Below are 19841 nucleotides of genomic sequence, written 5' to 3'. Positions count from 1 at the left end.
AATTTTTAAATCCTACTTACGTACAAAATACCAATTCAAAAATAAAGGATAAAACTGGTAGCCTTAGCACTGTCTGTACAGACAGCTGTGTTCTTTCCCTTAATTAATTAGATAAATACAGCCGTGAAAAGAAACTGTACAATCTAGCTGTGTAATAGAGAGGTTTAAAATACAACTCAGGGAAGCATACTACTCTCATTGTGATCTCAGTTCACTTGGCAAGCGCTGCCAGGCTGGATCAACTCCATTGTTTCTCTGTGTTGTGTCATACTTTGTTTCTGTTTTTTAACTCCTCATTTTCCAAATTCTATTTCCATAAGTAGCCTGTGATCACCTTAGCTGATATGATGTAGCTATTAACTCAATGTTTCACAATTAATTACTTATTGTAATACATTTTAATTCATTTGCATGGATGGTGAGTCAGCAGAATGTTTGAGACACATGGAAAAAAATCACATGTATACAAAGGTTTTTTGCAGTTCTAATGAAAGGTAAGATATAAAAGGGAAAGGCAATTGTGTTGGAGATCCTTCTCCCATAAAATCAGAACTTCTGTGGACTTAGAGGAATATCTAGACCTCAAGTAGCATAAACCTCTGATACCATGCCATGGAGTTCATTAAGAGTGAATCAGCAATCACTTTTAGTCAATTGCATACATTTTTTGCCTGTTAAAACTTTTTTTTTTTTTTGGTAGTATTTGATTGGTCTGGAAAAAAGAATGATCCCTTTGCAAAAGTAGCTGTACAGCAGAACTTGACAGTTATTAATACCTTGTAGTTGGTGCTACGTAACTACTAAAGATAGCTGTCTCCTACCAGACTAGTTCCTATTATGGCTGTGTAGCTCATGCTCTTAAAGTGACAGTCTATCTAGATAATGAAAATTAGTTACTAATAGTGTTATTCCACTGCCTTGCTAGTGACTTTTTTATGTTAAGCCTAACATAAAACTGAATCCTGCAAAATACTAGTAAATGTCAGTGTCCTTAAATCCTACCCAAAAGAACAGTACTGGCAGAGAAAGGAAAGCACTCAGAACACGTATTTGTCATGCACAGATTAGCACACATAGAAGGAATTAGTGCTCTTGGCTGGTTTGTATAGGAGCTCCCAGCTATGAAGGAATTTTTTATAGCCAGCTCTATGCTATCTGGACTAATGGAATACAGAAACACCCAGATAATATGAATACCAAGGGATGTGACACAAGTGAGACCACATGGAAGTAGCTCAGAACTAGTTTAAAGCCACTGGTCTTGTTCCAGCTCAGCACTTGTTATCCTGGACTTCTGTTGAAAAATGGCCTCTCTGCATTCTTTTGTAATCAAAGTTCTAGAAGAGATTTTCAGCTTGGATGCAAATCCACAGAGCTGGGTTCACTCTGGTACTACACCCAGGTCATAAGCTTTCCTGCATCTAGTGTGTTGCAAAGGTCAGTAGGTTTATAACTGGTAAAAGAAGAGCTAACAAGTCTAGTTGGACATGAGCTTATTCTCTCCCCAGCACTCCCAGTTCTAGTTACACCATGCATGCATGATCACAGTGGATCTGTGAGGCATCAAGTTGGGGCCACAGATCTCACTAACTCAGGCTTCCTGCCTCACCAATCATCCTGGGGACAACATAGCTACATCCATCTGGGGCTGTACTGGAGTCAGTAAGTCCAGGCAGAATTCAAACAGTTCTTCAGGGAACCAACTCTATCTCTCTGCATCTGTCACACAGTTAATATATAATTCAGATAAAATGTCCACAGATAATTCAGAGTTGACTGTACTTTTGAAACTATTGCAGTGCAGTTTTTTACTTTAAAAATTAGCCTATCAGAAAGAAAGAACATCGGCTAACTTTAAGGTGCTTATTGACTTGTGAATAATGAATGTTGCTTCAGAATATCATATCAATAATCACACACCAGTTGTTTCTTTAGTACGTCCAGTTACTTCAGACAGCATCTAGTTGGTTACAGAGTACTGTATATTTTTGCTATTAGTGCCTCGGGCACTAATTAAGAGTTGTTACTGGCTCATGTTGCTGTTGACAAAATCATGTTTTGCCTGCTTCCATCAAAGGAAGTAAAAGAAGGGATTCGGTTGATCTAAGTATCTCTTAGCAACTATGATTCTTCTAATGAAATCTGTGTTTTGGTTCAAAGTGGACAGAGTGCCTGATCAATGCAGAATTTGTATGACTAGAAAGATTATGTCAGCTCTGATACAAGTTTGTCATTCTCAACCACAAAGTCACTTTTGATATGTGCAGTTTATAAGCTTTCAACCAACACATTACCAAAACTGAGCTTAAAAATTGTAAGCAATAAATAAGCATATATATATGAGAATTTTCCTATGTGGATTTTATTACAGTTTTTCAGTTCTCAAAAACTGTTGTTAATGAAGTGTAAGCAAAGCCAAAGAGACTAAGTTTTGCCAGTAATAATATCCATAAGGTTCATTTGGACTGTTTTCTGTTTGCTTATTTTCTGAAGTCTGCTTTTGAAATCATCATGGTGTTTGACAGCTAGATATTAACAGCATTTAAAACAAAGCACTGGACTGGCAGATAAACTAAGCCAATTCATTACAATATGCTGCAGAAAAAACAACTGTTTTGCTCTCCATATGGTCACATAAGGATCTAAACTTCTTTCTTGTAGAAACCAACTGATTATCCAGGTTGTGCTGGTACCTATTCAAGAATTTTGGGTTTTGCTAGGGGTTGGTTTGTTTGTTCATTTTAACCACTGTATTTAATAAACTGTAATAGCATTTCTGCTTCAGTGTGTTAAAGAACAAAAAAAAAAAATGTACTTCATATAGTCAAATAAAGTGCCAGCTCTGATGATCCAGTGAATTGGTATACATATGTTTAACTAGCTGTCAGATTCATCTATTTGTAAATAGAAGTCCACAGGTGAATAGGCAAACTGATAGTGGTATTCAGGTTTTGTCATATGAAACACCATGTGGAGTAACTGCAAAACTTCAGAGGGGCTACTCTGGAACAGCAAAAAGCAGAACAGTGTTTCTTTCCCAGAGTTATGCTTGGTGTATGCCCTGCTGCCACACGTGACCTGGGCAACTCTAGAATAATTCTCCACTGAAACAGATTAGTAGGCAAAACTCAGAGAGCTAGTAACATCAGAAAATGTGTGGAAAGAACAAAAAGACCTTTTGTTTTGCAAGAAGCTAAGAGCACTTGCAGTTCTGCCCTAATTAAATTGTTATTGTTTAGGTGCACTTAAGTCCACAAATGCAAATTTTTGCAGCTGTCAAACTGGGCTTTTATCAACATGGCGAAATTTTTGACTCACACAGAAACTACAGGTGCTTGCAACTTTTGGACAGGAGGCCTTATTTCTGTTTTCCTTTACTTTTCCACCAGGTGTCACTCTGCCAACTTGAACGGTTTGTACTACAAAGGCCCGTATACTGCCAAGACAGACAACGGGATTGTTTGGTACACTTGGCATGGGTGGTGGTATTCTCTGAAATCTGTTGTCATGAAGGTCAGACCAGCAGACTTTGAACCTAATATTGTTTAAGTATTTTATTAAGACGATTTATCTAGTTAATCTTTTAGCAAATCAATCCAGATTAAAACAGATGGGCAGATTTTTGCTTCTCATCTATGCATATATAAATCCAGAATAATTCCTCTGCAACCAGTAGTTTTATGAGATGTAAATGAGAAGACAATCTGGCTTGTGAATCTGTAGATACAATATATTGACATTTGGACTTTACCAAAAGGCTAAATAACAAAATCTGCAACTAATTTTAATGTCAGCTCCACTTTGAAGATAGGCTATCATGATGCATGTGTAGAGGGAAATGTATTTCATGTGCAACTAAAATCTGACATTTTAGAGGTTCTTAGTGCTTGATTCTATAAATCTTTACTTTCTTTATATAATCTGTTAGTCAAATGCCTTGTTCAGTCACTTCAAAGCGGTTCTTCTTCTAAGCCTATTATCTTCTCCTTTTCCTACATCCTTGTCTTGGCTCCCTGGGCTTTCTCCCTTCTCAAGCTGCAGATACACGTTTTTCTTGTACAAGAAAAATTGTAAGAGAGACTCTGCCTACCTCTGGCTTTTGTGCCTAGCACCACAATAGACTTCAATTGCCAGTAATAACAAGAATCGTTGATTAGTGCTTGCTGCCATGGAGAGGTCAGGAGCACTCTCTAGAAAGCTATCTGATGAAATGTAATCTATTTCTGCTGAGCAGATGCAAATGAAGATTGTAAAAAGCACATGAATCTGAGCCAAACTTGGGCACTTTTATTTTCCTCGTTCCCTAAAGTAATTTTGCTTTTGTGGTTGAACTGTCAGTCTCTCTCCCTCTGTCCAAATACAGTTTTTGAACCTGGCAGCCAGTTTCAGTCAAGCTTAACATAATGGAAACTAACTTTTGGCAATCTATCAGTCAATTCATAACTACATTGATATGAATACAGATCAGCTGAATGATAATTCCCTGCATGGCCATTTTCCCTTCCATTTCCATCCTCCAAAACCAAAAGTTTGGCAAGAATTCTTGAAAGAATTGCATGGAATAAGGGAGGGAGGATGTGTAGAACAACTGGGGGGAAAAAGGAGAGGTTCACATGAAACAGTTTCACTCAATAAGATAAATCAGATTACACCTAAACAAAAAAAAAAGGGAAATAAGTAGAGAAAATATGGGTTCAGGCAGCTAAAAAGAATATTATAATGTAAAAATGGTGCTGATAAACATCTGCAGTATAGAGGTCTTGAGGTCTGTGGTTTTTAGGTAATAGCAGGTATTCTAGATAATCCAATCTTTTTCTTGATATATTGATAGATACTGTGCTAGAGATTTCTAGTCTTGAGCACATCCCTGTACCCCTGCATGAGAGGACCAGTGGATAGCTCTACAACTGCTTATTTGGGACCTAGTTTAATCAGTTAAACCAAATTAAATTCCGTGTCTGACAGGAAGGCATACCAGCCTATGTTTATATGTGTATGTATATACGTATATACTTATATACAGTTGTATATGTATTCAGCATTCAACATTAAAACAGAACATCTGACATGTATTTTTATCCAATTTTATTACAGAATTTAAAATGGGTTCCTGTGTAATTCCATGAGCAGGTCTAGAGGTATGGGTCATTAATAATATGATGGAAGTTCTGGAGAGGTTTAGAAAGATGTTGTAAGTACAGTATTTCCCATCATGATTTTCAAAATCTTTTGCTACTCCAAGAGGAGGATTTAATTCTTTGCAAAAACATGGATGACATTATGTAGAAATTGTAAAAACACCCTTAGTTTTTCACAGGAAAATGGAGAGATTGGGTTATGTATTTGGAGAGTATCAAGACAAATAATATTTCACATAATTTAAGGAAAAAACATGGAGGATTTAAGTACAGCAAAGTTGGATCTCTAGCACACAAAAAAGACTCTTAAGATGTAGAGATTGTGCTCATAAAATCTGCAGTAATTTTTTTGTTTGCTGCAGCATAAATCCATGAGAACACTAATGAAATCTTTCAGCTGATTTAGGGTGCTTTTGTCATATTCTGATGTAAAATTTGACTCCCTTTCTCTACTGGAAATCATAAAATGAAGGAAGATCAAATCTTTCTTTATACATCTTACAATACATTTATATGTTTATTTGGACTGAATGCTCTTCAGAACAAGGACTTTGATATCCTAGCTGTCTGAAAAGCATCTAGCATACTGCTAGCAATATGCAAATCCAGTATTTAATTCTGACCACCTTTCTATGGCCTTTCTTTGTGTAATAAATCTTTTTGGCCACATGAAAAACATGTGGAAGTGTTGTAATTCCAAATGATCATATAATTGTTCTCAAATAAACAAACCCTTTATTTTCCAATGGCAAGTTTAAATAGCTACTAGAAAAGAGAGTACAGCTTGGAAGAGAATTCTTTTCTCTGCCTGGCCTGGCCTGTTCATATTAAATTATTTCCTCAACAGGTATGAACATGTTATAAGGTATTCTTTATTCTTACAAGACAGCAGAACAAAAGCCAGTTTATTTGTTCAGGCATTAGACAGAACAGCATAGTAACTCCCAAATAGATTAAAATGAATACATACCGTTTGATACAAATCATATAACCAAACAGAAGAAGAATAAGAATCAAGGAAATAACAAGGGAAATGTTTTGTCAGTCATGATTTAATAAAGAACATAATGATAGCTACCAGCAACGTGTAATCAAAAATGCCTGATGTTTGTAATATTTTGTCAAGGGAAACACCTTTACATTTTGAGTTGTCTACTTCTGTTTTCTTCCATTTGCTAAACATTTTGGAGATTGAAAGAATGGAAACCACAAGTCCAGGTGAATTAAATGATCAGTAAAAGAACCTTATATGCTACAACATTTGTTTTCCCTAAAACGTCTAGTGTGCATTGACAGAGCTGAGGTACTGCAGTCTGGTGTACTGCTTTCCAGTGGAGACTCTTCTCTTCAGCGCTACTGCCTAGCTAGAGCCTACCTCTCCCCACCATTCCCAAAACTGTTACTCCTGACACAAATTCTTGAACCCCTTTTTAAAATACTACATTTTGTTCTGTCAAAGCTACTTCTCCTTGCTGTTAGCAAAATGGTATACCCAGAAAGGGGAAGCGAACCTCAGCTTACCAGGTCTGTGAACAGTTTTCTCCTCATTAGCTCAAAAAGAATGAAAATGCAGCTTTTCATACCCTCTTTTTTCTTTTCTTCAGTAGTAGGTTCTCTTTGGCAGTTGTGAAGGAGGTAGAAAGAGCAGAAAAAGTATCCAGGGAGGTACTCTGTATCTAAATTTTCAAAAATTTCCACTTATTTCTGTCTTGGTTTTTTTTTAGTTCTCTATTAAGAGGTCAACTTAGAAAGCAAAAAATTGAGCTTTTCAAAACCAGGAGGTACTTTGAAATTAGTATGAGCATATGCTTGCTGTTTTCTCAGAGCAGGTCTGAGAATTGGAAAGTCAGCAAGGTTTCAAGCATTCAGCCAAAATCCTTATGCAATATATGCTCAGAGAGAGAAAAGTTTTAATTTTCTGTTAAAGTGCTTGTCAAAGAGAATGTAGAACTTTACAGTGATAGTGGTTCTTTGATGCTTAATTATTTTCTTGTTGACTACATAGTACTCATCCAAAAATCATCTTTTCCAAGTACCTGAGGGCCATCTTAACCTTTGCTTAGTGCAGGATGAAATCCAGCTTGTCATTGCTATGTCTTCAGTTAACTATGACAGTTCCTCTTAATGCTACCCTAATGCTAAAAAGATTGCATCAAAACAGTAATGTTGATATCCAAACGTTGATTAAACAACCCAGGGGCCAAATTCATATGTTTATCTGCCTGCAGAAGAACCAAAACATGGCCTTTGCAAAACAACCACAACCCTGTAGCTCGGTTTTTCCACCCTTCCTCAGCAACTCGTAAATACCTGTGTATAAGTTTCTTTTACCTGTTTCGTATAGAATCTAAGCTTCCTTCCTTCCTTCTTTTCTTCCCTTCTTAATGACAGTTGGATCTTTAATCTTGCCCATTGGTCATGTTTTGCATACCTGTGAATGCCTGGCTTAAGGAACCTGGGTAGCTTTGAGGTTCTGCAGAAGCTGAGCAAAGGCTCGGAGGAGCTAAATGGTGTACTTAAGGCACCTAAAATGGCAGTTGGATCTCTAAATCTCTTGTGAGAATCAGTGTCCAACCTAGTTTATAATCACATTGCATTGAATTATTGTAATGAATATATCACCCAACACCATGGGCAGGAAAATAAGCAGATTCCTCTTAAGAGTATATGGTTCTCACAAATGATTACCTGAATTTCAGTGCATCCAATTTTGTTGCCCTTGCAAAAGGTCCCAAATAATTTTCAATCCATAATCTCCCATGTAATTGCAAAATTATATTGCCACAGGAGCCACTGGGCTGGCACTTTCTGCAACCTGATAGTTCATATTAAATTAGCTGAACACAGACAAGTGACATATGAGCAGAAAGGCTTTTATGTTGGTGATATCCTGCACTAGATGGTGCTCTGTACATGTATTTTCTTAGGCAATACCACATTTGTAAACTAGTACAAATGTTTCTCCAGATTAAGTTAATTATTAAATGATAGAAAACAAGTAAAAAATGTTTAAGTGAATTTAGTCCTTAACTTACGTCTGAAATCATACATAAGTTCCTAAGGTTACCCAAGTCTTATGGAAATTCACAGCATCTAATTATGTTGAGGTATGGCACATTTAGGCAGTTAAATTATGGGCTCTTTAATTTAAAAAGCCTTGCATTACAACAGTAGTTCATATCTTCTGCTGATCAGCAAACAGCAACAAAACTGTGCAAGTTCCAAACACTACCTGAACTAACATACTGTATTCCTGCTACAATTCTTCTACTGCTCTTCCCTGATGGGATCTCTTTCTACTTTTCACATCTCAACTACCCTGAAATTCAAGGGAACTTTAGTGGAGTGAGGGAAGCCCATCTTTATATCATAACAAAAATAATAAAGCATTTTAATGTTACTCATGATCAGGAAACAGAGATTTTGTGAACACTTGTGGCACCAGCAGGATGAAGTAAGTGCTTGTGCCATAGTGAATTCACTGCAGGGAGAGCAGGAAATCCATCTCCTGCCAAGATGCCATACACCCATCTGGGAAAAGCACCCTCCCTGAAATCAGTGGGTTATTCATGCGGTACTCAGCAAATGTAAAATTCATGCTGCATGTAATTGCTAGAAAGTCACTCTGTAGGCTAGTATCTAAGTTTGAATTATTAACACTTGCAAGATGTGAAGGGGATTTTAATGTTTGTAATGCATCTCCTTTTTCTTATTTTATAATAACTTTAAATGACTTATTTTAAATATCCTATGGAAGTTTCTGAAATAATGCTAATTCAAATTGTTCCAGTACTCTGACACTGAATCCTCTCTACCTCTGTTACGCAGCATGCTTAATTAAAGATAGCAGCACAGTTCTCAACTACTCCTCTTACTGACTTTTCCTAACAAGGAGCTTTAAGCTTCTGACTTGGTTTTACTACCCCTCTGAGTACAGAAAAAAAGAAAACAGAAAAATCACACCCATCTGGAAGAACACAAGTCACTCTTAACCTAAAATTTCTAAGGAAAAAGTTCTAGAGTATTGAAGGAAGGGAAGGGCTTCCTTTTTATGTTTACACAACTTGAAAAAAAAAAGTCATTAATAACACAACTCCAAAAAAATGTCATTAAGATTTGTAATCCATAACAACAAATTCTACTTTATATTTATCTTTAACTCCCCAGCATTAAACTAAAGCACTTGAGCCTCTAAACCTGGCATAAAAGTTTAATATATAAGATACTAACTGGACACCTTCCTAGCTATGTAATTCTCAACTTCTTTTTTTTTTTTTTTCTCTCCCCAAAAGAATGAACAACATGAATCTCATGCAAATCAACTCAGTCCAGAAAGGTTACACTGGGGATGAATTAGGCCTGTCATCTGCTGCTCAAGCAGATCATTTACACTGTATCCCAAAGAAAACACAGCTTTAACAACAAATCCTTTCTATTATTCTAATACTTTCTCATTAAAAAGGTTATCAGCCATATTCATTATATAGCATTTTATAGGTAGTGTAGCCCTGTAAGTCTGTATGTGCTCTGTAATTCATGATCAACAACCTTCTCCTGTGTTACCAGAACAACAAAAATATCTGCGCTTACGTCCAGCTAGAGCTGGAAAGAGCTAGAGCTAGAAAGTAAGGAAGAGATTGCCCATGACATCTCAGACTTACGTGTTGATGCATGGGATAACAGGCTATACATTATCTATATAGATCTCATTTGTACACTAATTAACCCGCAAAACCAAAATTTGAGAGAAATTGAGACATCCTGCAGCTTTTCAAAGAACACCATCACTAAAGACGAGGAATGATCATGCTGTCCAACACATGAAGAGTTCCTGACAGAAGTAATAACAGTGTTATCAAATTCACTTTTGAAGTCTCCTGGTACATCGCAAAGTGTCTGCAGGAAAAATATGGACTTCCTTAGAGAACAGCACTATCACAGTGATTTCAGCAGGTGAAATATAATTTATGTGGATATTCACCTTTGTTTCTTACTTGATGGGCAGCCTCTTCATCTAAGACAGCTTTAAAAAAATACTGAACTCTGTATCATAGACTTTGCTCATGAAAAGCTCTTACCAGAGAATACACAAGGAAACATGCCACATTATGGTTCTTTATAATATCAGTGAGGATACAGATATTTTTGAAGAACACAGTGGAAGCTGGTGTCTAGCAGTTGCCTTGTCTCTGTTATTCACCTTTTTTTTTTTTTTTTTTTTTACCTACAGTATCTCCTTTCAGTTGAATAGTGCTGGAACCAAAAATGTAAAATGAGACTCGAGAGAAGTCAGCTGCTAATAAAAGGTTCCACTGTCCTTTCTTGCTGACCCACTAATTTAAATGCAAGCAACTCTGATGTGATACCAGAGAAAGCCTTCATTGGGGTGTATTTATGCTTACACATTAAAACCAAAGAAGTTTCACCAGACTGCTTATTGGAAGTGTTATAACATAAATCTTCAGCTACAAATGCATTTCTTCGATTATATGATAAAAACAAATATTTTAAGCAAAGCCTCTATTAGTCTCTGAAAGAAAAAAGTACTGTTTATTTCACTGCCTGTTTTACCATCAAGGAGTCCAGTCATAGTGGGAAGAGAACAAGTGACTAAAATGAAAATCCCTTTTCTCAGACATACAGATTTTGAAAGGCAGGGAAAATCTGGAACCCTTCTGACTCATGGATCTAATTTTCTTAATATGAAGAAGAATACAACCTAAATGTACGCATTTTCACTTTAAGAAGTGGAACCAGGACTTCACAGATGTAAGAGTGAGAATGAATGCTTGCCCCCATCACCTCTGATTTTCTCTGTATCATGTAGCAAGTCACTGAACTCTTTGATACTCTCCTTATGTATGAGAAATACGATTTAACCATTTTACAGAGCACTTTGAAACCTCCTCAGGAAACATGTAATTCAAGAACTACATTTTATTCTATTACTAGCCTAGGCTACTAGTTCTGGCTGATCCCTGTCTATAATCAGGAATCTTCAGGTTTTTCACTTGGATAAAACCTTACTAGCAGCAGTTTCTAAACTATATACAACATAGGAAGAGAGGTTAAGGCTTTTGTGCACTGTCTGCATACTGGTTTAAGATAGTAGAATGGCTCCGTTTCAGAAGCATTGTCCACAGTGATGAATTCAGTCTCTGGGAAAGGTGTACTGCACAAGTATTTCACAGTATATTTAAAATGCTCAGAGTTCTCCCTGAAAGATTACATCTGCCAGTTTACATCCAAGCTGTGTATTTAAAGGAAAGAAGTGCTGACTATAGCAGAAGGCTCCACTATACTTAGCACATATTGTCTTCAGTTTCTAGACTGGCATGATTAATTAAGAAAGTCTGCAGCTTCAACTTCCATAGAGATAGCAGTGCTGAAGAGCAGGAAGTAATCAGCTCGTTGGCACCACCATCCATTATATCAATATTCACAGAGAGAGACAGGATCGGTAACTCTTAATAAGAGCACTGCCTGTTGTAGCCATTTTAAACACACTGCAAGCTGCTCATCGTAAATGGCAAATGAAATCCAGAAGGACAAATCAATGTGCATAGTATGGTATTTCAGTCAGTGTTCTGTGATACATACAAAGTAGGGAAAAAAAACCAGGCATACAGGGATTCCTTGGAGAATTCTTAGAGCTTAGAAAATGCTATTTGTTACTCCAGTTTGCATTTCAGACTGTGGAAAATTATAAAAATGGACAAATGCCCACTAACAGGAGGCTGAGCAAGAGCTTGTGGTTAAGAGGGCGCCATGTGGGACAGCAGAGATGACTACTCTTCCGCTGCACATTCCAACTCTGACTCAGAAGCTTGTCACAATAGAAAACATATATGTTTTTAGAATCCTGTGTGCAAATAAACTGACTTCTGCCTTCAAAAGATTCTGACACTGCATCTTGGTGGCTTATCTACATGCTAGCCTTAAGTTCAGCTAAGAAAAAGCAAGTAGCTAGCAATGAAGAAACTAATATGTTCATTCCTACTTCAATTTAACTTTTCCTCCTACTATCCAGGACTACTGACCTATCAGAAGAAGGAACTGAAGTGAAAACAAAGAACAAAATAGATTACCCAGACAATGTTAGTGTTAATGATTTTGTAACTTTGTGTGTTTGGCTTTTTCTTTTTTGATACAGTTCATTATACTTCAAATTAATCCTTAGACTGCACAATAGCCAAAATAACACATCTAAAATATTAATTCAAAATTTATCTGGTTTATTAATAACTTCATTTGTTTACAATGGCTTTACAGTATGAAATATCAACAACACACAATTTCACAGATAAATCCTAGTACATCCCAGGTGAAGAGTGCTGTAGACACATAATACATGTGTGACCTTTCTCATTCACCTGCAGTTTTCCAACAAAATAATGTTGTTCGTATTTCAGATGCACCTGATTCAACAGTAATCTTGTCCAATTTGTACAGTCACATGGCTTGAACCCTAGACAGGACTAAGTTTTCTTATGTAAGACCTGTCCAGTCATCAAAAACTATGCCAAGAACAACAGTCTTGCAGGCTGTTGCATTTAAGTTGTGGGGTTTATTCCCTAGCAAAGTTTATTTGGTCGGTTAGAACAAGTGTTGGGGAAGCAGAAATAATACATCAGACCTGTTCTAAGGAAAATAAGGGTCGGTTTAGACATGAGTTCATGTAAGACCTCTAAGTGATCTGTGTTGCAGTGGAAAACATGGACTAAAACACATCAAGTACAAATAAGAAAATTTATATTTTTTTTTCCTACTGGATTATTTTCACTCTAAATTCCATATGTGTTTTCTCATCTTCTTCCCTTTGGCTTGTGTTACCACCCAGGAGGGAAAAAAATCCTAAATTGACATTCATTTTCTTGCTCCCATTGGATGCATACCATTTCTTTAAAATGACATGCAGAAAAGGCTTGTTTTGTATTTTCTTTACTTGTTTTCCCCCAGTCTCTCATTGTCCATTCAGTAACCTTTCACGCATACAGAACAGCATTCAGTTTCAATCACCAAATCAAAAGCACATGCTGTCCCTTCATTAATGTTAGAATTCGTCTGTCCATATTGGAGAGGATGGGGAAAAAGAAGAGGAAAGGTTTTCATTCTCCAGTTACATGGCTTTTCAACTTTAGCAGTTCCCTTTTGAGCAGTCAGTGCTAAATTCTGCCATAGGCTGCTGCAACACATCTTCCTCACAGCATTGTTTTGTTCTACCCTGTCCCAGCAACGCTCAGATGGGGACATCTTGTTGTCACACAGAACCAGTTTCGAGCTTTTCCTCTCTATTTTGTTGGTACAAGTTTGTGTTTAGTACCCGCTACCTTTATCACAATTACTCTAATTTCTTTGTTGTTTCTGTCCACTTACATATACCATGCCTCCTTCTAAACTGGACTGTTCCAGCTAATATGAACATTGGCATAACGTGCAATAGTAAGGTGCTGTGTGTCTAATGCAATACACATTTGCATACACAGAGATCTGAAACCCACAGAAGCTTACTGAAAGACCAGAAAAATCCCATTACTGATAGAACAGAGCCTAAGCAAAGAGCAGTGTGGTACACTACATTGCATTGTCTTGTGAGCTCAGAAGCAGCATCAAGTTAGCACCTATTAACAACTTACTATGCATCAGCTGGTCTGCAGAAATTGTCAGAGTGTATTACTTTGCATTTGCTATAGGCAAACTGTGTGGAAGTTAGCTTAGCCTTCTCTCCTGTCAGAACAAGTCACATCACCATGTATTTGCTGCTGGCTAAGAGCCTATTCATCCCCATGTCCACATTTACCACTGTGCAAATGATACTAAACCCTGCTAACTTAATCTCACATCCAAGCCTCACATTGGGGAGATGCTGCAATAGCAATATGATTTACTTGTTCCTTAATCACAGAAAAGTCACAGAAGCAAATAATATTCAGCTCCATTTAAACAGCTGACCTGCTACAGATAAGAATGGAATTGGTTTTACTTCAGCAAAATTTTATTTCTTCAAAACATTAAGTCTGTAGTGAGCTAGTAATGAAACCACTGAAAAGTAGGAAAAGAAACTGGTTGTGTAATCTTTTCCTTCTATTAGTTTCCCTTAAATAAGTCTTAGTGCAAATAATTCTTCCTCTGTTAACCACTGTTTATATAGCTGAAGGCAAGCGTATTTTGGAGCTGTTGCAGAGACATAGCCCTTAAAGGCTCAGGAGCACTTGTTTCCTGACAATAAACACTTTCAAATAGGTCTGTGCAAGTATCTTCCTGGAATTTTATCTTCACCTTCATTTCTTTCCCACAGATGGTTGCTTGAACAGAAAGGACAACTTTTAGAAGAAAGGGTATTTTCCTTTAAAGAAAAAAAAGAAGCAAAGAAACAATCAGTAATAAAAAAAAAGTAAGAATGTGTGGTGCTGGCTGCTTTTCATCCTGCACTCAAGACTGAAAATGTCTACTCCCTGTTCACTGTCTCTAATAGCTAGATTACCTCCCACTCCTCCAGCTTCTGACTCATCTGCCAGCATCTTGTGGGGAAAGCTCCTTCAGTTTCTCCTCTATTTTTCTACAGGGTGCCACAGAAATTTGTTGTCAGCCACTGTCTATTGCACCGAGTAGTCCCACCTGCAAAGAGATCCAGCTAGCATAGCTAGGCACTTTTTTCACAGGTCTCTTCCTCTCTCTCTTTCCTATGATGAAGTCATTCATCAGGTTAGTGCTCTTGTGGTTATTTAAACATCAGCTCCAGTTCAACATGACTGAAAACCAGGATTTTCTTTCTGTTCAGTGATTTCTTGACATCTACAAAGAACACCACTATATTCTCTTAGGAAGTGGGCAGGTTTGGCTGGAAATCTTCACATTGTGGCAATATATGAATCTCTCAAACATCTTCACATGATCTATGATTTAACCTTTCCTAGCAGCCAGCCTCCCAGCCAGTAACCTTTTTCAAGGTTTAGCCATCTTCTTTGATGTAATATCCCTCCCCCATTGCCTTGATAAAGGCAATTAACTTCTCAATTGTACTTACACGGATTGAAAATACCATTTTAAAGATAACTCTGCTAGGCTGTCATGTTCACTATACAATCTTCTTTTTTTCCTCTCAGAATAGATAAATAGCCATGTTTGGTATTTTTGCATAAATTCGCTTATGTGAAACTATGTTTGCTTAGGAAACAGCATATGTGGAAAACACCAAGGGGTAACAATTGTAGGTACAGAACAGTAAAGTTGTCATTCTGCATATGGCTATGTAAGCTTATTGAAACGACACTGAAGAAGTAAGGGGGAAAAATTAGTCAATTCTTTTTCTAACTGGAAAAAATAGAAAAGTAACTAAAATAGTCTAGAAGAATAATATACAAATTCTCAATCACTAATATCAGGAAGGAAAAAAACCCTCCTATGTAGATTTCTCAAAATATTGATAGGAATAAAACTGTTAAACTGATATCTGAACTCCACAGAAGATGAAACTGTTTTCCTTATTTATTTGCCGTAAGAAAACGCTTCCAAAAATTATTGAACAGAGTTGTTCTTATGAATTGTGCTAGAAATCATGAGTCAATTCTTTAATGTGCATTTAAGAATAATGGAAGGAATAAATAATTAATAACACATACAATGTAGGGGTTTATCTAACAGATAATGGCCCACAAAAGCAAGAGTTTTATTACATTAGGGAATCAAGTGAACTACAATTAGTCTAATGGTTAAAGCGTTAGGAGTATTTTCTAGTTCTCCACGAGTGCTGCTTGTAAGTAGAGGAGTGAACCTTGTTTTCGTGGAAAGCATATGAAAAAAAAAATCACTTAAGGGATTAATTTAGCCCAGAGATCTGTGATGTGTTCACCAATACTTTTTGTGGGGATACCCAGAGTCTGTCTAATTCTTTTCTGAACTGTGGAGGAGAAATACCAAGGATTCTTAGAATGATTTTACTTGTAGCCATTACAGGTACAATCACCAGTAAAATTACAAGATCCAGCCCAAATTACCATCCAAAGACATTTTCAACATTTTCAGCAGGACTACTCCTAATGATTTTCTCTAGCATACATCATTAGTATGTTGTCAAAGCAGGAAGTATACAATTTTATTCAAATAGGCCTTGGGCAGAAAAGAAGTCATATGAATGTGAAGTGTGTGGTAGCAAAAATTAAATATTCATTAGTAATTGAGCCTCAGAAGATAATGAAGACTTTCAACTGTAGCGCTATACTTTTCTTCCACCAAAATTGGCACTGGCCTCCAGAAAGGTTTGCTTTATTTTATGCAGTACTTTAAATGTAGTCTGCATAAGCAAACAAAGGGGAACAGTACTTACCACTTGCCAAGGAAATTGAATGCAGTTATCACATTCATTACATGTCTCCACTGGCCCTCTCCCCACCTTAAAAAAAAAAAAAAAAAAAAAATCACAACAGAGTACATTAACCTCTGGACTGCTGGAATTATACCTGACTGAAGTCAGCCTCGTGATGCCAAAAATTACCTGTGAACACACTGCTGTGTAGCATGAACAAATCCACAACATGGTGTTTTCCCAGATACAGCCAAGACAAGACTTACCACAAACTATAAACTACCATAGGCCAAGCTGTTGCAGTGTTAAGAGCTGCAACCCCCAAGTTCTGGCGCTGGTTTCCTAGCCAGGAGCCCCCAGCTCTGGGCCAGGTGCCCCCACTCCCCACCACATCAGAAGCATCCATACCTTGGACCAGAATCTCTAATAGCCAGTGTGAGAAGCACCCGAGTTGCCAATTACTGACACCACAACTATAACCTTCTTGGCATCTAAAGCATTTAATTCTTGAGTTATGCTGGAGCAGGGTCTGCATTTAGACTTTGGCGTCTTTCAAAAGCATGGCTGGAGGATGGAGAGGTCCCCTCAGCAGCTAAACAGGTAGAGCTTAGACCTGGAGAGTCCTGAGGACAACACTGAATCCCTAGCCAGCACTTCCCAGGATGTCACCAGGCCAGAGGCTAGCTGGGAGGAATGCCTTTCATTGTGCCTGCTGAAAGGCTGTTATTCCAAACAAACTAATCCACATTCATTGGGCCAGGGAAGCAAGGCATCACTTTGCAGTGCAACAACTAAGGTATCTAGCTGGGAGAGGGAAATTTAAATTTCAATCCCTGTTACAAGACTGCTTTTCTAGCTGATTACCATATAATATTAAAGTACACAAGCTGAGTGAGTTCCCTAATAACCTATTCAAAACCATCCATTACCCTGGATACCAACAGGACACAGACTTGGCGGTCCTGTGCTGCTGCATTTTTACTGCTATTGATACTCAAGTTACCTGGTACTGTTTCAAATTATTTACACCCGCTGCAATCATATCTATTATTAAAGACAGACATACACCCATCTCAGCATAGTTTTTCTTTTCAGCCCCTTCAGAGGCATTTGTGGAACTTATTCCTGACTAACTCCTCTTGACAAGAAATAAGGAAAGAATATAAAAAACTGTCTGTAACTCCCATTTCTTCCGTTTCCCACCTGTTGTGATATTCACCCCTTGCTCTGGTCTCTCCAATTCTTTCCCATGCTTTATTCCTCTTGGTTACTTTCCCCCTTGTCATCCTTTGTCTTCCATGTCTCTTCCTCATGTAAGTTTTTCTGCCTTTCTTTCCTCTTCTTTCTCTTTTCCTTCCCTCCTTTTTCAACATTAAGTTACATGATACTTCAGTCTTCCTCCTATATTTATGAAACTCAAAATGCATGGACCAGAAGAGCTGAGGAAGAAGAAAAAAGGCAGAGAAGCAAAAGTCATTTCATGGCTACTTAGCAAGAGAAGAAAGAGCTGTTACGAGATTTTGATCAGAACAACTGATTCCAACAGCTTTTGATTAGAATCCCAGGAAAAGGACTTCCAAGAGCAAATGATGCGAAAAATGTAAATTACATAGACCTCAGTGGCCTCTCTGGTTCCTTCTCCTTCCTTGCATTGAGAGTCCTTGGCCACTTTGAAATCCTCCTTGATGAGATTTGACAAACTTGTCCACTGTGCAGTGACTTCAACTACCATCATAAACGTGAATACCATCTTCCCTCTTCCCAGTTGGGAAGATATTAAAGGAATGCCAGTGCAACTATTCCTGAATTTCCTCATTATTATCGCATTTTAAAAGAACCCAAGTCTCTGTTTTTTAAATCGATTTTTTTTCCCTTGATTACTGCTGTATGAAAGGCCTAGACAAACAACAAGACCAGGAAAAATGAAAGAGCCATCAGAGTGGAATGGTTGCAGCGAATGCTGAATGAACTGTGATCTTTGGTGGGATAAAGATCAACATGACAAGCTTTCAGCTGTAGCGATCAGTCGATACTTTCCAGACCATCCCCACAGTGACAAAGAGAGAGGCATTTTTAAGTTGTAATTGAGATTAGCCTTGATACATACAGTTGGAACCATGCCTGTGAACTTTGCTAAAAGGCTGGCTATGTAAACCATCTATCACTCAGTTTCACATGAGCAGTGATCTAATGACACCACAAAAATCTCACGATGTCCCTCGCTCCACACGTCCAGCCACAGCAGCAGACTCATGCCAGGGTGCTTCAGCTGTGCTACTGAAGGGTTTGCCTCCCAAGGTCTGCAGCACCGTACAGACCCTCACTACAGATTGGCATTATTCCCTCTCGGGATGTCCAAGTCTTGTACAATGCTCAGCCTTGTAGCCCCAGAGCACTCTTGCTCTAATGTGGCTCACTACATTTGCAGTCACGTGCTAACTGAAAGCCCATGCATAATACTACTAACTCCAGCATGCTTTGGATGAAGCCCATAAAGATGGGCAAGATTGCTTTTCATGGATGGGAATAAAATATTTTGTTTGTTACTACTAAGCTAACCACAATAAAAATAAATAGTTCTCTTTCATGTGGTGGTGAAACAAAGCAATCATGCTATATTCCTTTTTTAATTATTAGGTTGAAAGATTCAGTGTCTTCCTGGCATGCTTAATTCTGAATCATATTCATCACATATATAAATAGCCAGCAACTGTATATAGTAGTGGAGGGTGGAGGGGAAGGTCAGGGAATTAGCCTGATGTCAAGAAAGCATTTCCTATGGAGTCACCAAATCTGTCCTGGATACAGACTCCTACGTTGGCACACAGGGAGCCCAGAGGCTGCTGTGCCCTCGCGCACCAGACACACTGCGTGGTAAGCGTGTCCAACCTTACCGGCATTTGAAAGCTTCTCCTCCTTGGACATTGCATAGGCAAAACTTACTTTTGGGGGCTTTGTAAAGGTGAGTAAAAGATTTTCCTTCTCTACCTCCTGTTATGGGTAGCACCACCAGCTGAAGACACTGCTTTAGTGCTGAATTCCCAGCAGGTGCTCCATGGGGTCTGGGAGACTGCCACGGGATGTACCTTCCCCAGCGAAACCCCTGAGAGGACAGATCCTGGAGGGAAGAAGTGGCTCTACTACCACTCAAATCCAGGACGTTGAGCACAAAGATGTGGCAGCAAGTAATACTGCGGACAGGGTGCTCAAAGGCAGAGTTAAAGTTGTGGCCAGTCACTACTAAACTCAAACACGTTGCACGTGGTTTGCATTTGTAAACTATTTTGCATAAATGCAAAGGTTTAGCACAAGTCCAGCACTGCGCAGCTCAGGCCATCGGGAAAATTAAGCTAGAACCTCCTGGGGTTTTTTGTTGTTGTAACCTGGCCATTGCCTCG

The 19841-nt window shown here is 38.0% G+C and overlaps 1 protein-coding gene and 1 long non-coding RNA gene across 4 annotated transcripts in view; one reads left to right on the top strand and one right to left on the bottom strand.

Moving 5' to 3' along the window:
- Positions 1–15481, top strand: part of FGL1 (fibrinogen like 1) — a 33223-nt gene extending 17742 nt beyond the window's left edge. For 2 of the 3 annotated variants that reach the window (XM_074822657.1, XM_074822658.1), the window contains exon 8: positions 3390–6211. In XM_074822657.1, coding sequence (XP_074678758.1) covers positions 3390–3549 — 160 coding nt within the window. In that variant the 3' untranslated portion in view covers positions 3550–6211. Of the gene's footprint in view, positions 1–3389; positions 6212–14436 lie in introns of those variants that run through there. The other variant, XM_074822660.1, reaches the window with a different exon arrangement.
- LOC141922781 (uncharacterized) lies at positions 12353–19024 on the bottom strand. Its single transcript, XR_012623087.1, has 3 exons — positions 17647–19024; positions 16465–16530; positions 12353–14484 (listed from the first exon to the last, which is right to left on the bottom strand). It is a non-coding gene; the product is annotated as an uncharacterized LOC141922781 (long non-coding RNA).
- Positions 19025–19841: the final 817 nt, after the last annotated feature.

Source organism: Strix aluco, chromosome 4, assembly GCF_031877795.1.
Source record: "Strix aluco isolate bStrAlu1 chromosome 4, bStrAlu1.hap1, whole genome shotgun sequence".
NCBI lineage: Eukaryota > Metazoa > Chordata > Aves > Strigiformes > Strigidae > Strix > Strix aluco.
The sequence above is the reverse complement of the archived record's forward strand: the minus strand, read 5'-3'. Positions and strand labels throughout refer to the sequence as shown.